The sequence below is a fragment of the Artemia sp. Qi Xiang Cuo genome, chromosome 19 (genome assembly GCF_049724085.1).
Source record: "Artemia sp. Qi Xiang Cuo chromosome 19, ASM4972408v1, whole genome shotgun sequence".
NCBI lineage: Eukaryota > Metazoa > Arthropoda > Branchiopoda > Anostraca > Artemiidae > Artemia > Artemia sp. Qi Xiang Cuo.
Genome location: NC_142812.1, coordinates 34705890 through 34723279, shown reverse-complemented (window position 1 = coordinate 34723279; position 17390 = coordinate 34705890). Strand labels below are relative to the sequence as shown.

The following is a 17390-nucleotide window of genomic DNA, read 5'->3' as shown; positions in this document are numbered from 1 at the left end:
CCCCCCCCCCCTAGACAATATGCTGCCTAATGCTGCCTACGCCCATGCTGAATAGTGTTGTAAATAAAAACTATACTTGAGAAAAAATCGTCATACAAATATAATCCTAAGCCAAAACCCCATACACTTTTGCAAAATTAACATTGAAGCAGCATCTTGAAGAAGTACATAACTTGGTCCCTGGAAAATGAAAAGAGAAGAAACGAATAAAACAAATCGAGCAGAATAGTATTAGTTTATCGGTATCTCCGAAATAAATCAGTTCCTAAAAAATTCAAATGTAGAATATGGACCCTTGAAATTTTAAACGAAATCATATATAGGACATTGCATTAATTTCAAGAAAATTGGCTTCAAGGAATAAATTTCGAAGAAATTTCTTAACAAATTTTGAAATATATAAAATTTCAAAGGAAACTAGCAGCAAAACCTGTCAGAAGACAGGCATGAAATGAAAAATAAGCATGAAGATTAGAGAGAAATTGTTTTGACTCCCAAAAGAAACATCAAAATCCCCCCCCCCCGACAAATTATCCCTGAAAAGTTCAAATCGGTGAAAGATAAGAAAGTAGACTTACCAGAATTATAGCTTTGGAAATAGGTATTTGCCAAAAAAAAAAAAAAAATCCATTGTCTCCTTTAATCGAATTCTACATTCATATGCTCCCATAAATATAGTCTAATATCGACTTTTATTCGACAAATGCCAATTTTGTGGTCAGGCTGTTTGGTTTAAATCCTTTCACGTGCTTGGACAGCTAAACATCAATGTCTAGGCACAATCATTTTACACCAATCATAATTTGCTTCCTCTTTAATTAGCAGCCCTGATTGGCACGGATTGAGGATGGCTAGAAATTGATATCTAGCTATTACAGGTGTTAACGGGGCTTTAGCAATCTATATAAATTACTTAAGCAATATTTTAAGATAGGATTCAAGTCGTTCAAGATTTGTATTGTAATTAATAGAATCAGAATAGAGATTCTTACAAAAAAAGTAGCCTGGTTAATAAGCACGCAACAAATAATAAAGGTAATCGATAATAAATAAATAAAATTTAATAAAATAAAGGTAATAACGATCGTCGTTACTCTCTAAAAATCCAGTCGATCTGGAAAATGGGAGGCAATCAAAGAAGCAAAAACAGATCAACATTGAAAAATAACTTCTACTTAAAGCTATTAGTATTTGAAAGAATTCAGACACTCCCACACGATTAACAGTGAATTTAAGTTCTTGAAATTGTGACTACGCCTTGAAAGAAGAAACTTAAGACTAGAGAAGTGAACTGCACTTACAACTGGTAGTCTAAACCAAAATAGGAAAGGTAATGAAAAATTAGTAGGTAATGAGCATAATTTAGATGCAGAAACAAATCGTCAATTAAACCCATCAAGTTATAGTTTTGCGTATGTATGTATGGAATTTAAAATCATCTTTCATAGCCTTCAGCTTTCATGAGATATATTGTAGTTTAGTATATGTTAGAGAGAAGTACAAGACGAGATATCACCAAAATGCAGTTGCCTCAATTCACCGAAATTAAGGGGAGGGACAGAACATAGGGGGGAGGGGCTGTTTTTTTTTTCAATGAAAATACAAAAAAGGCCATTTTTCAATGAAAATAACAAAAAAAGTACTTTCAAAGTCAAAAGGGGAGAAAAGCCCCCCTCTAGTTGACATCGCTGAAAGATGATTATAATTAAATTATGCATCGAAAATTAAATTAGGCTATTAGTAGTGTTTAATACGAAAGGGTATGTATAATTTTCTTTACTGGTGTTATTGCGAATTTATTACTCAGGATTCTCCTGGGTTTTTCTTTTTTCATCACAAAGCATTGGCTAGTTGTTGAAAGCAACTGATACGGTAAGCATGCGTTTCTAAACTAGCCATGTTCAGGGTACATTTCAAATTGTCACTTACTTAAAGAATAAAATGGCTTTTCCTTTGCTCCAATGATACGATACACCCTCACTGAGGCGGAATCAGGTATTCCTTCAATAAGAAAATGGGACACGCCGAAAGACTCCTTTGATGCCACCATGGAGCGGACAGATAGGGCGTAGCCCCAGAGCCTATCTGTAAGTCTAACCAGGAATGTTCCAGGATTTTGGCCTTCTAAACGCTTTTCAGCAGTTTGACGAGAAATGGCACCTAAAACACCGATTCATAACACCCTTACTTTCAAATTTAAATCAATTGAAATAACAGTTAAACGATGTGAATGTAACAATTTAGCAGTAGATGTCAATAATGAGATTAACAGATTGTGGAATAAGCAAAACTGTATTCAGCCTTATTTTATTTAAATGAGCCGTAATTACAAGTTCTAAGGATCTCTATATACATTTTTACAAGTTTAAATCTTTCCACTGAAAATTTTCTATTCCATCGGGCTTGATTTAAAATTGTATGTTCTTCCTTTCTTGAGTTCTAAGTAAATTTTGCCGGACGACAGCAATTTGTAATTTGGCTCATTATTATGACGGATTTTGTTTTGCGCAAAAGTTTTAGAAGAGGTAAACGACATAGGAACATGTTGGGAAAGCATAATACTACTTTCCCAACAGGAAGTCGGTACATCGTGCTCCCAAAAGGATGTTGGGAAAGTTTAATCCCCACCCAATAAAATTTCCCAGATGTAAAAGATGTAGAGAAATGTAGAAGAACATACATGATGCATTGAAAGAGTGATTGTTCTTCCTCTCCCCTTTCTCTTTTAATCACCCATAATGAAAAGTCCATTTTACAAACTTTGAATCTTCTATTTGTACAGTTTTTTTTATAAATTCCTTTGAAACTTTTATCCCCCACATTACCAAAAAAAAAAAAAAAAAAACCTCCCATAGTTTTCCTATTTCTCGTTATTTATATCGTTTCCCTCGTTTACCGTCTCTCTTTGTTTATAGTAACCGGTTTATTTTCTCCCTAAATTCTACTAGTTTTATTGTTTCTATTCTTGTAGACTTGTTGACGCATTCATCTTTCTTTTTTCACCAATTTGATCATGTTTGTTTGCTTTGTCTGTTTTCAAGTTTGACTCTCAAATGCGAATATTGGCCATTTGGGCTTGTGATAGTCACTTTTTTAGAAACGATCTGTTTCAAATTATACAAACAATTTCGGATTGCTCTGATAAGAGTTGGGAATTTTATTACTACCGTCAGGATTATTACCATATTGGGTAGTAATCCTTAAGTAAAGAGTAAACCTTGTCAATACAAACCGAAACTCCCAACAATAGAACTTTTGTAACAATATTGTTTTTTAATAAGGATACCCCAGAATTTGATTCCGGTGATAAGATTATGCGACGGCGTCGAAACAATCCAAAGAAGAAGAAGAACAACAATAATAAGGATACATAAAAAAAAAATACTACAATGCACACTGATTCCCATTTGCAAAGTTCAATAATTTAAGACATCAAAACGCATCAAAAGTTATTAAAATAGGAGTTTAAGAAAAGGGGGAGATCCTCAATGGGATGCAATCTTGATGAAATGTATACCATTAAATTCTATATTTATTGTAAACCATAGGGGGCTGGCTTGAAGATAATAAGAACAAAAATAAAAAATTTAATACTTTTCTGAGGAAGATGATCACGGATGAATTTTCTTTTCATGATAAGGATGTATGTCGAGTAAGTGGCCGTACGAGGTCGGAAGATATTTCATTCAAACAGAAATTCAAAATTAACACCTTTCCTTGCTAGAAAGGAGATTAAGAGATAATTTTGATACAAAAAAAAGCCAAAATACTATGGACAAACACTTCTGAGATAATCAATTGGTTTAAATCTATAACTATGAAAATCTAATTGTGACTCCCCCTTCCCCATTTATAAAGGCTATACTCCTGAACGATGGCACATTTGTCCCTAACCATGTATGAACTCTGCGCAACACTAACAGTTCTTACAGACCGTCTACGTCTACCCAGTGATATTGTAGTTACACACCAACTATTAGGGAGGAAGTCAGTGGATCTTTTCGTTCGTGTGTTTGGGGTAAAGTGAGTAGTTTCCCAAGGCCCCAAAGACAGAATTTTTATGCGCAAATTTCCAAAATTCCAGCGAGATTTCTTTAGGGTAAATAAGAATGAGGCAGCCCCCATCTTTTAACCGTAACAGTACTTTTTTATAGGATGCATAACTTTTTTTTAGATTGAAACGCTGTTGTAAAATATCGAACGAATATGAACAACAGCCGAGAGGAAATTATAAGAATTAGGCTTGATGGTGGAGTGCCAATGCTATTCCTTTTGGACCCATTCGTGACTGGGGCCCCTTCAGTTAAAATATATTGCTTGGATACATAGTAACAATAAAATCTTCTGATTCTTACTGTTATCATATATGACCTATTATTACTACTATTTACGCACTATAGTAATTCTATAGATTGCGTTTCTTTTCTTAAGTATATTTATCACTTTTCCGGCACAAAATATTTAAAAATTCCAGATTTAAGCTAAGAAAAATTCTTTATTCCTCAGTAATCAGTTTAACAATTCCTTCGATTGAAAATACTTTACCTTCACAGTTCGATTGTCGTTCTTCTATTTTAGAATTTGCTTACTGGTCTATTTTTGGATCAGTTTAAATAATTTCCAATAGACTAAATCCGTCAAATTTCACTCAAATTAAGACAGAAAATAGAAACATTGAAACATTGATTAGACAGAAAACAAAAACATTGAAAACATTAACTTAAACACACATTTATTATTGAGTTTCAGGTACCCCATTGCAAAAGTACTGGAGAATCCAACAAACCAGACAAAAGAAATCAGAGGGACAACTTAAGCAAAAAATTGTGGGAAAGCTGAGGGATTCCTCAGAAATGTCTTGAAACTAGCGTTTTTGACATTTTCACTCAAGTAAGCTTATGGTAAATGCATGGGCATATCCACGATTTTGTTCAGGGGGGGGGGGAGTAAGAATATACGAAAAGGAAACGATCAAAAATGGGGTTTTTAAGGCCAAACGAAAATACTGAATAAACAAAGAGGGGAGTAAGAGGGGTTTACATAAGAAAACTTTAAAAAAAAACGAATAAAAAATTGTTTATATGCATTTTTGTTACATTTTTACGAGTAAAGCAAAAATTCTGGGGTCAATACAATTTTGATTTTTGTAGAAGGCTAAAAAGAAACTTTTTAAAACTTTTTAAATTTGACATACCATGGAACCATAGAGCAAGAGCCCCGGCCGCAAGATCATACCCTGTTCCTCTCAATAATTCCTTAGTCAAGGGGTTTTAATCCTCACCACTTTCCTCACTAAGAGACGTTTACAAAGGAAAACTTAAAAAAAAAACAATCAAAATTTATTTATATACATTTTTGCTACGTCTTTGCGAATTAAGCCAAAATTCTGGGTAAATACGATTTTAATTTTTCTACAAAGTTAAAAAGAAACTTCTTAAAACTTTTTAAATTTGACATACCATGGAACCATGGAGCAAGAGCCCCGGCCGCAAGATCATACCCTGTTCCTCTCAGTAATTCCTTAGCCAAGGGGTTTTAATCCTCACCACTTTCCTCACTAAGAGGCGTTTACAAAGGAAAACTTAAAAAAACAATCAACATTTATTTATATACATTCTTGCTACGTCTTTGCGAATTAAGCAAAAATTCTGGGTAAATACGATTTTAATTTTTGTACAAAGTTAAAAAGAAACTTCTTAAGACTTTTTAAATTTGACATACCATGGAACCATGGAGCAAGAGCCCCGGCCGCAAGATCATACCCTGTTCCTCTCAGTAATTCCTTAGTCAAGGGGTTTTAATCCTCATCACTTTCCTCACTAAGAGGCGTTTACAAAGAAAAACTTTAAAAAAAAACAATCAAAATTTATTTATATACATTTTTGCTACGTCTTTGCGAATTAAGCAAAAATTCTGGGTAAATACGATTTTAATTTTTGTACAAAGTTAAAAAGAAACTTTATAAAACTTTTTAAATTTGACATACCATGGAACCATGGAGCAAGAGCCCTGGCCGCAAGATCATACCCTGTTCCTCTCAGTAATTCCTTAGTCAAGGGGTTTTAATCCTCACCACTTTCCTCACTAAGAGGCGTTTACAAAGGAAAACTTAAAAAAAAACAATCAAAATTTATTTATATACATTTTTGCTACGTCTTTGCGAATTAAGCCAATATTCTGGGTAAATACGATTTTAATTTTTGTAGAAAGTTAAAAAGAAACTTCTTAAAACTTTTTAAATTTGACATACCATGGAACCATAGAGCAAGAGCCCTGGCCGCAAGATCAGACCCTGGTCCTCTCAGTAAGTCCTTAGCTCAGGGGTTTTAATCCTCACCACTTTCCTCACTAAGAGGTGTTTACAAAGGAAAACTTAAAAAAAAACAATCAAAATTTATTTATATACATTTTTGCTACGTCTTTGCGAATTAAGCAAATATTCTGGGTAAATACGATTTTAATTTTTGTAGAAAGTTAAAAAGAAACGTCTTAAAAATTTTTAAATTTGACATACCATGGAACCATGGAGCAAGAGCCCCGGTCGCAAGATCATACCCTGTTCCTCTCAGTAATTCCTTAGTCAAGGGGTTTTAATCCTCACCACTTTCCTCACTAAGAGGTGTTTACAAAGGAAAACTTAAAAAAAAACAATCAAAATTTATTTATATACATTTTTGCTACGTCTTTGCGAATTAAGCAAAAATTCTGGGTAAATACGATTTTAATTTTTGTACAAAGTTAAAAAGAAACGTCTTAAAACTTTTTAAATTTGACATACCATGGAACCATGGAGCAAGAGCCCCGGTCGCAAGATCATACCCTGTTAATCTCAGTAATTCTTTAGTCAAGAGGGGTTTTAATCCTTACTTTCCTCATTAAGAGGCGTTTGCAAAGGAAAACTTAAAAAAAAAAAAAATCAAAATTTGTTTATATACATTTAGTTTTTGCGAGTTGAGCAAAAATTCTGGGTAAATACGATTTTAATTTTTGTACAAAGTTAAAAAGAACTTCTTAAAACTTTTTAAATTTGACATATCATGGAACCATGGAGCAAGGGATCAGCCCCAAGATCATACCCTGTTCCTGTCGGTATTTCCTTAGTCAAGAAGGATTTCAATCCTCACTTCCTTCACAAAGAGGCGTTTACAAAAAAAAAAATTTAAAAAAACAATAAAAACTTGTTTATGTACATTTTTGTTACGTCTTTAAGAGTTGAGCAAAAATTCTGGGTAAATACGAATCTAGTTTTTGTACAAAGTAAAAAAGAAACTTTTTAAAACTGTTTAAATTTGACATACCATGGAACCATGGAGCAAGGGATCAGCCCCAAGATCATACCCTGTTCCTGTCGGTATTTCCTTAGTCAAGAAGGATTTCAATCCTCACTTCCTTCACAAAGAGGCGTTTACAAAAAAAAACTTTCAAAAAACAATAAAAACTTGTTTATGTACATTTTTGTTACGTCTTTAAGAGTTGAGCAAAAATTCTGGGTAAATACGAATCTAGTTTTTGTACAAAGTAAAAAAGAAACTTTTTAAAACTGTTTAAATTTGTCATACCATGGAACCATGGAGCAAATGATCAGCCCCAAGATCATACCCTGTTCCTGTCGGTATTTCCTTAGTCAAGAAGGATTTCAATCCTCACTTCCTTCACAAAGAGGCGTTTACAAAAAAAAAACTTTCAAAAAACAATAAAAACTTGTTTATGTACATTTTTGTTACGTCTTTAAGAGTTGAGCAAAAATTCTGGGTAAATACAAATCTAGTTTTTGTACAAAGTAAAAAACAAACTTTTTAAAACTGTTTAAATTTGACATACCATGGAACCATGGAGCAAGGGCCCCGGTCGCGAGATCACACCCTGTTCCTCTAGGCAATTCCTCACTCCAGTACCATTCTTGGACTGCTTCAAAGCTTGGAGGCTTAATTGGACGTTCTCCTCGGATTTTGAAGGATCCGCACCTCCTTAAGGGTTTGTGCCAATATCCATCCGCATCAAACTCTGATTCTGTCATTGCTGGTTCACTAAACGAGCCCGCCCGACGTAGGGGTATTCTTGATGTCTCCGAACTACAAAGGAATTTAATAAATAAACTAGCGAAAAAGGCATGATTTTCAAGTCTTTTGATTAGCAAAACACCGACTTTGCCGGTTTTTTGTCACCTCCCTCCATGCATCGCATGCTTATTATCATGAATCCATATATGCTTCATGCATTCGCAATTTTCTTTCAGTCTTATTTTCTGCTTTTAACCTTGTTAACTTAAGTGGGTTTTTTTGTCTTGCCATATATCTGCCAAACTATTGAACAATTTTTTTTTATTCTATAAATTATCAAAATCATAAAAACAAACAGAACATAACTTCTCTTATTATAAGACATTTCTAAAAAGTCATCACAATCTTAATGTAACCTATTCTATAATGAGACAGTCAAAGACTCGCTAGGAAAGACAGCTCCGAATACCTGGCTATACCATCATACGAAATTTACAGATATAATCAATTATTATACAGGAGACATATAAAAAAGGCTTTAAACTAATTGCTTATTAGCAGAGTCCCTTCGAAAACAACAACAAACTTTAAACAGCAAAAAATTACATTTTGCCATTCATTGCCAGTTTGCTTCAGCATATGTGGGCATTATGCTCACAGAGCTTGGCACATGGATTCCACAAACACATAATTTCTCATCAGGTACGAATTACTCGCTCACGGGGGGACTTGCAGGAGAAACTTGGCATATCTGAAAACAGACGCTTCATTCAAAGACGATCAGATTCATTAAATGTTCCGTAAAACGGCACTAAACAAAGAATATGTGAAAGGGATACACTATTCACTAGACTAAGGACGGTACTTGACTACTAAGGTATTTGGGTCGACCCAGCAGTGTGTTCCAACAGATGAGTTTAAACTCTGGGTCCTGTACATGGGCACCCATATGGGGGTGGGGGGGGGGGGCAGAGGGGGCTCTAGCCCTACTGGCTGAATGATGCTGCCTCATATTTTTATATTTTTGTTTTGAAATTTCTATTATACAGCATTGGAAGTGCCGACAAGATCACGTAAGCCACCCTCCCCTTAAAATTCGGCTTATGGGCGCCCATGGTCCTGTATCATCAACCTGAGATCAGACCCGCTGCGCAACCACAGGACACCCTTACAAATTCTTGCATGAAAGGTTCTATTCAAACGGAATTCGGAACCTCCAACCCCGTCATAGAGACGACAAATTTTACTCTCCACAATTCTCAACATTATTAGCTTAGTCACAGTCACGGCGTCAGACGAAACCTAGTAAAAAACTATTGTTAAGATTCTTATCAATTGTAAGGCCAAAGTAGAGTGTTACATTATGCTTCTACGACCTCCCTAGGAATCACTGTGCTATTCTATGGAAGCTCTACACCTTTTCAAAGAGAGTAAGTAGCCCCTCTCATATAGGTAATACTTCTATGGGTTCTTGTTCCTTACCGTACTATATGCCTGGCTTATGTTCCTTGACATGCATCAATTGATACGGACGGTACAAGACTTGGCAGATATATTTTTCTAAGTTCAGTAAACAAAAACTAGAGACTGTCAAATTGCGGTTTCAAAGGTGCGTCTCTTTGTAAAGATACAAGTTTTGACCCGGAGGCCTTATAATCATGCTTTTTCGGTATAAATTAAGATGCAATTAGTTTTTCTGTATCAGTTGATTAAAAGAACTTGTATTAAGCCTATTACAATCAAATTTATTCGTTTTTCTAATGGAGAACAACAAAAGAATTATGTTGGTAAGTAAATATACATTATTCTTGAATTATCATAAAAACGTAATCCTTTTTTTCCTATAGATATCTGCCAATATGTCTTTCGGATTTGGTATGATATGGTGATTATAATTAGCATTTAACGATATTTAAATCTGGCTTTTACTTTATTTTTTTTTATTTTTTTCAACTTTTTTTACATCTCTAAATCATATCTGAAAAGAATGACAATTTTTATTTAAATTTTAAAATATATTCTTGTGCATACCCATACTCCTATTGATGAGGACTGATGGTTCTCATTCAATATTTTTTCATGAAAAACAAACTTTTTTTTTTTACTACTTTTTTTTGGACTTTGAAATTATTCAACTTTGTTTTACTTTTCAAATTTTATTTGAATCTCTAGATCATATCATAAGATTAGAATTATACTTTTGATGTAAATTTTAAAACATACTATTTTGTACACCCATGCACCTTTTGATGAGAACTGATGATTCTCATTCAATTTTTTTTCATGAAAAACATATTATTTTTTTTTAACTAAATTTTTTTTTGACTTAGAAATTATTCAACTTTTTTTTTCTTTTCAACTTTGTTTTACATCTCTAAATCATATCAGAAAAATGGAATGACACTTTTGATTCAAACTTTAAAACATATTCTTGTGCATACACATACTCCTATTGATGAGGACTGATGGTTCTCATTCAATATATTTTCATGAAAAACAAATTATTTTTTTTAACAAAATTTTTTTGGACTTCGAAATTATTCAACATTTTTTTTCAACTTTTTTTTTACATCTCTAAATCATGTCAGAAAAATAAAATGACACTTTTGATTTAAATTTTAAAACATGTTCTTGTGCGTGATGGTTCTCATTCAATATTTTTTCATGAAAAACAAACTATTTTTTTTACTAAATTTTTTTGGAATTCGAAATTATTCAACTTTTTTTTCTTTTTCTTTTTTTTTTAATTTCTTTTATTTTTTAACATGGTATTTTTTTCAACTTTTTTTTACATCTCTTAGAATGACATGAAACCTACTTAAACATAAGAAATTCGCATTTAATTTGAATAAGCAAACACCCACCCAGACACACAGGCAAAAAGAATGAGAGAGACAAAAAACGCATACAAATACGTAGATTCAGACACACAAACCGAGGAAGACATGCATTTGGAATAAACAAACACCCGCCCAGACACAAAAGCAAATAGAGTGAGAGAGACAAAAACACTTAAAAATACGTAGATCCAGTCATACAAACTGAGAAAGGCTTGAATTGTAATAAGCCAGCACCGACCCATACTTACAGTCAAAAAGAATGAGAGAGACAAAAAACGCATACAAATACGTAGTCCAAAAAAAATTTAGTTAAAAAAAAATAATTTGTTTTTCATGAAAAAATATTGAATGAGAACCATCAGTCCTCATCAATAGGAGTATGGGTATGCACAAGAATATATTTTAAAATTTAAATCAAAAGTGTCATTCTATTTTTCTGATATGATTTAGAGATGTAAAAACAAAGTTGAAAAAAAAGTAAAAGCCAGATTTAAATATCGTTAAATGCTAATCACCAAATTATACCAAATCTGAAAGACATATTGGCAGATATCTATAGGAAAAAAAGGCTTATGTTTTTATGATAATTCAAGAATAATGTATATTTATTTACCAACATAATTCTTTTGTTGTTCTCCATTAGAAAAACGAATACATTTGATTGTAATAGGCTTAATACAAATTCTTTTAATCAACTGCTACAGAAAAACTAATTGCATCTTAATTTATACCGAAAAAACATAATCATAAGGACTCCGGGTCAAAACTAGTATTTTTACAAAGAGACGCACCTTTGAATACGCAATTTTACGATCTCTAGTTTTTGGTTATTGAACTTAGATAAATATGTCTGCCAAGTCTTGTACCGTCCGTATCAATTGATGCATGTCAACGAATATAAACCAGGCAAATAGCATGGTAAGGAACATAAACCCATAGAAGTATTACCTATATGAGAGGGGCTACTTACTCTCTTTGAAAAGGTGTAGAGCTTCCATAGAATAGCACAGTGATTCCTAGGGAGGTCGTAGAAGCATAATGTAACACTCTACTGGCCAAGCTATACCTACAAATCGCAAGGCTTTACTTCAGTATCATTCGCATCTATAGATGTATCCTCTACTCTAGTTGCACCTATATCATTGAATACTTCATGTGATTACTTCACATTTTGCTGAATTTAGGGAAAGCCTAATGCTACGGTGATTCTCAGAAATTTCTCAGGAAACATTTCCAAAACCGCGTGTTGTCCAAGTAATATTAAAAATGGCATTTGCGTAACGAAGTATCGATATATCATCACCTTTATAAATGAAACACGAATAAAGTTGAAACTGAGCTGGCAGCGGTATGTTAGTGTGCACTGTGCATTGCGTGATCGCACCCTGTTTAACCCCAGTAAGGATCGCTGTTTGTCTAGTCATGAAATCATTTCTAGTAATATGCATTACTATTGATTATAAGAATTCAAAACCTTAGCCAATACACTTGAAACAGTTATAAGTGGTGACGAAGAACATTCATATGGATTCTTCCCTTTTTCGAGGACCAATGAAGTAAGACCTAAGAAAAATAAATCCGGTATTACACTGATGCAAAAACTATCTGGTTAAGCAATGAAAGATGACGAATCAGTTTATCGACCCATTACCAAAATGAAAGGCCCGTACACCATCATGATCCTTTTTTTATGCTTCGTATAACTTGTGAAATCTTTGGTGCTAACAAAAAAAGTACCTGATTCGAGAGGAAGCAGTCAATGATTTAATTAAATTTAAAATTTACTGTCAAAAGACTGTCTTCATCTATAGATGCGAATAGAACACTTAAGCTTAGTACTAAATATTGATCTACTCATTAAGAGGTCGCATCTGAACTTGACTTTCTGTTTACACCTTTCGTTAAACTTCATTCAGTTTTGGACTGAGTCAGTACTTCGTCCACCTTTATATCAAGTCAGTCAGGAGTTTGGACTTAGCTCGTTTTCACACTGATTCAGGACTTAACTGATTTTCAGACAGCGTCACCAAAACTCTGCAGCTTCGATTTATATTACTTTTACAGAAGGGACTTAAAATCGTTTTTACATAGATCTTGAATTTAGCCAGTTTTTGCATGAAATAAGGACTTCACTTGTTCTTGCACTGAGTCAGGATTTAGCTTACTTTTGTCAACCGACCCAGGATTTGAGTCGTTTTTGGACTAAATCAAGCCCTGCCTTGCTTATTTCCCCTGAACCTAGGTTTTTAATCGATTATAATTTAATATAGTTGCTGCCCTTCGCCTGACTGACAAAATAATCCTCATCATTCCTTAAAAATATTTTATAGCATGAATTTCAAATATGTACCTAGAGACTGAGAAGCAGGAACAAGAAACAAGAATCCAAAACAGAGGAAATACCTATTACCACTACTTAAGATGATAAAGTTATAGCCTACATCCTCCTACATCTGTTGACCTCTGGAGGGCCTGTTCTCATTAGTATGACTAGCATTAGAATGGCTTGAATGAACAACTACCATCAGGGTTGCCACGCTGACATGGAAGAATTTACTAAATCGGAGAGGAAAAATTTACTAGATCGCATCTGTTTTTACTAAATGCTCAAAAAAAATTTTTGAGCGTGCGGCTACACCATCAAGCATCGATTTTTACTATAGAAGCATAATCAATTTCCTTTTTTCTTCTTTTTTCTCCTTTCCTCTTTTCTTTTTGCTTTTTTTCTCCTTTCCTCTTTTCTTTTTCCTTTTTTTCTCCTTTCCTCTTTTCTTTCGTTTTCATAGTATGATTGAAAATTCCGGAAACCTACAAGTTCCAAAATCTTATATATATATATATATATATATATATATATATATATATATATATATATATATATATATATATATATATATATATATATATATATATATATATATATATATATATATATATATATATATATATATATATATATATATATATATATATATATATATATATATATATATATATACATATATATATATATATATATATATATATATATATATATATATATATATATATATATATATATATATATATATATATATATATATATATATATATATATATATATATATATATATATATATATATATAATGTTACATTTCTACTTACTTTTAATTTTTCTCAACATGCTCCTTATTTCTCAATAAAAATTTTCAAACTGAGGAGATTCACCTAATCACCTTGGGTGGTTGGCTTTTGTTTTGATTCCAATAGATTCCCAATCATCACAAATCAAAGTGTCATTATAGCTTCATTTTTATTTGGTAAGATTTGATACACAGAAAGCTGGTTTTGTCGACCTTTAGACGCCGGAAGTGAAGTGTCTGTTTATGAAAATAGGTGACTACTTGGATGTTTCTGAGACAGACAAGCAAAATTGTAAATCGTAAAACAGACAAGCAAAAATTGGAAATTGTCATATGTTTACGATAATTTTTTTCCCTGAATTCATGGAAAATAAAAAAAGTTTTGTTTACTATAAACTTTTTACTAGTTTTTACTAGATTTCGAGAAATTTACTAGATCCTCTAAATTTACTAGATTTTTTTTTTTATTAGATCTAGTAAAATCCTACTGACGGTGGCAACCCTGACTACCATTTTACTAAACCATTATACTCACCGGAAAAGAGTATGTGACTATTCGATTTAAGAAAGAATAAGCTATGTCAAGAACAATAGTGTTTGAAAATGTTAACAATATGGATGCAGATCAGTAATTGTAACATCGTGTACTTACTCATTTTAATTTAAAGTAACAAAGAGAATGACGAAAGCACTTGCGCATTTGTCAAGATAGGATGATAAGCAATCTATAATGTCGACTGTTACTTTAATTTCAGTCTAGAGAAAAAAAAAACTCTGGCTTTTAAGATCAAAAAGCGTATCTCATATTTACTCCTCCAAGCTTTTTAAAGCTTAGAAATAACAGGGAGATAATAGAAAACTATATATAATCTCATCACTTGAAATAGCTATTAAGCATAAACTGGCCACCCTCGGTGCATGTTCTGCAAGCATAACTCACCCTAGATTATAAGTATAACTTCAAACCAGCCCGTGAGTTTAATTTACTAATTAAAAATTGCTTAAAAATCGCTGCTTGTGTGGGAATGGGACTTGGAGCGTGGGAAGGGGAATCATGGATTCAGCCCCCTACCGGCAGCGATTTTTAAAGCAATTATCTTTAATTGGTCATACGATGCATCACTTATAAGCAAACCAAAACCAACAAAACAAAGCGTGTCATAGATAAGTTTGGTAGATGGATTGCATATGATACAAGTCCTCAGAGAGCTTCTTTGGAAACACTTTTAAGGATGAGGGTGGAAGCATCGGGCCTTGCACCTCGTTTTTTGAATTTGGATTTTCAGATAACTGTCATTTGGAGACACAGAAAAGCCAGAATGACATAAACCTTAAATGAGTAAATGAAGCTTAGTCACACAGGCCACAACGACCTAAAAGGCATTATGTGACTTTTTTGTAAAATACTTATTTATAGTCGACCCCCTTAAACTAAGCGAACGCCATCGATCGCTTCAATTCTTATTTCAAATCTTATATGGTTTCCAAGATATTTAGAAGTTACGGTTTATTTTCAAGTTTTAGTTTGGATATCCTCTTTTTTCACTTATGGAAGTATATGGGACTTATGATGCCAAAATTTATTGATTCACTGCATGTTTGGAGTCTTAAAAATTATCCCTTGTCTAAACAAGAGGTCCTTATTAAAAGTAAAAAACTGAAACCTTTTTTTCAATTTTTCTGCTTTCCTGTATAATAGATGTTGCGTAAGGTTCAATAGCCAGTGAGCCCAAGTAACCGAAACCTCGTGCAACTAAACCCTCGTTCACCTGAGCCCCCGTGTAACTGAACCCTCGTGCAACTCAGCCCTCATTTATTTCAACCCCCGGTTAAATGAGCCACCATTCAACTGAACCTTCATTCAACTCAACCCTCGTTTGACTGAACCCGTGTAACTCAACCCTCATTTAAGTGAACGCTCGTGCAACTCAGCTCTCGTTTAACTTAACCGCCATTTTTTATGCTGCTGCAATGCATAACTATACCCCCCCCCCTAAGAAACAGCAATTTATCCTTCGGTCTTGTATATTTGAAAATTAGATAAACTTTTCGTGCTTAGGGCCCGAACACACTTGAATTTCATGGATGAAGCAATAACTGCACAGTAGTACAGAGAAAACCACGTAGAATAATATCCAAAACCTGAAAACACGTAAAAAAAACTGTTTCGTAAGAAGAATTTGTCGCTAACACTGATTCAGGAATGATAACTTTTATTGAGATTCATCTTAATAGCAAAATTTTATTGAATAAACAAATTTATGGGAATACTTAAAAAGAGCTGGAGATACTGATAAGTCTCCTTTTTCAATTTTATTTCTCCAGTACTATTAGGGCACTAGAATGTCGTAGAGAGCTGTTTTAAGGTCATTTGAAAGCTAATGCTCACATTTACGCACTTTATATAATTTCGTCATGACAACATTATCATAAAATGCCTTATGGCACCACAATTCGGTTTTAATGTCATTTCTGGAGTGTAAGGGCTTGACACCATAAACGATCTACCACTGAAATCTCCATGATCAAAAACCTTTTAACTGGTGTTGATACTACCAAGGAAGGGCGTATCCATGATTTTTGGTCGGGGAAGGGTGGGGGATTACAAAAAAAAATTCACAAGAAGTATCAAAAATTTATTGTATGTAATTTTTACTTTTTTACGAGTTAGACAAAAATTTCGAGGGAGGGAGGGAGTCAAAACAGGCAACGACCCCCCCCCCTAGATACGGCCTTTCTGCCAGTGAAAAATAAGATAATTCAGATACAAAGTTGGTTCTTTAATGATAGATGCTATTCATTTTCATATCAGTACCAACATTAATTACGAAAGAAAATTCTTGGGAATTTCAAAAAAGTGCTTGATACCCAGAAGTGTCTTCTTTTTCTTTCTTAGAACATGGTTTCAGCTAAATGGGGTTGACGTGCACGGGGGTTCAATTGAACGAAGATTCAGGTAAATGGGGTTGAGGTTTACGCGGGTTCAGTTGAACGGTGGTTCAGCTAAATACGTTCGAGCTATACGACGGTTCAATTAAACGAGGTTTAGGTTCCACGACGGCTCAGTTACAAAGGTTCAATTACACGAGGGCTCAGTTACGCACAAGCCGTTGTGTAACATGCCATTTCTCAAGTTGCTCCCAAGATGTTCTCTTGTATAGATATTCTCTTGTGTCTTAGTCAATAGCGCTGACTAAGTAAAGAACTATGTTGGCGCAATGTATTATATTTTTTCTTCTTGGTTTTAGACCAGGGCACTTCGTATCAAAGGAAATATCCTAGAAACTTCGGAAAGGGCTCATTCGATTGGAAATTGGAGTGGCTTTTGCCTTTTTAATAATCGAAAGTGATTGGAAGGCAACTAACACCCCTTCCATGCCCACCATTTCCCCAAACACATCCAATCAAAATTTTGCGATAACCATTT

General features: G+C 33.6%; 1 protein-coding gene across 2 annotated transcripts in view; it reads right to left on the bottom strand.

Annotated features, from left to right (window-relative positions):
• LOC148940771 (uncharacterized) overlaps window positions 1–17390 on the bottom strand; it is a 220014-nt gene that overhangs the window by 19073 nt on the left and 183551 nt on the right. For both annotated transcript variants that reach the window (XM_089105283.1, XM_089105284.1), the window contains exons 7-8: window positions 7822–8072; window positions 1930–2160 (exon numbers count right to left, since the gene is read on the bottom strand). In XM_089105283.1, the coding sequence (XP_088961409.1) occupies window positions 1930–2160; window positions 7822–8072 (482 nt within the window). The remainder of the gene's footprint in view (window positions 1–1929; window positions 2161–7821; window positions 8073–17390) is intronic.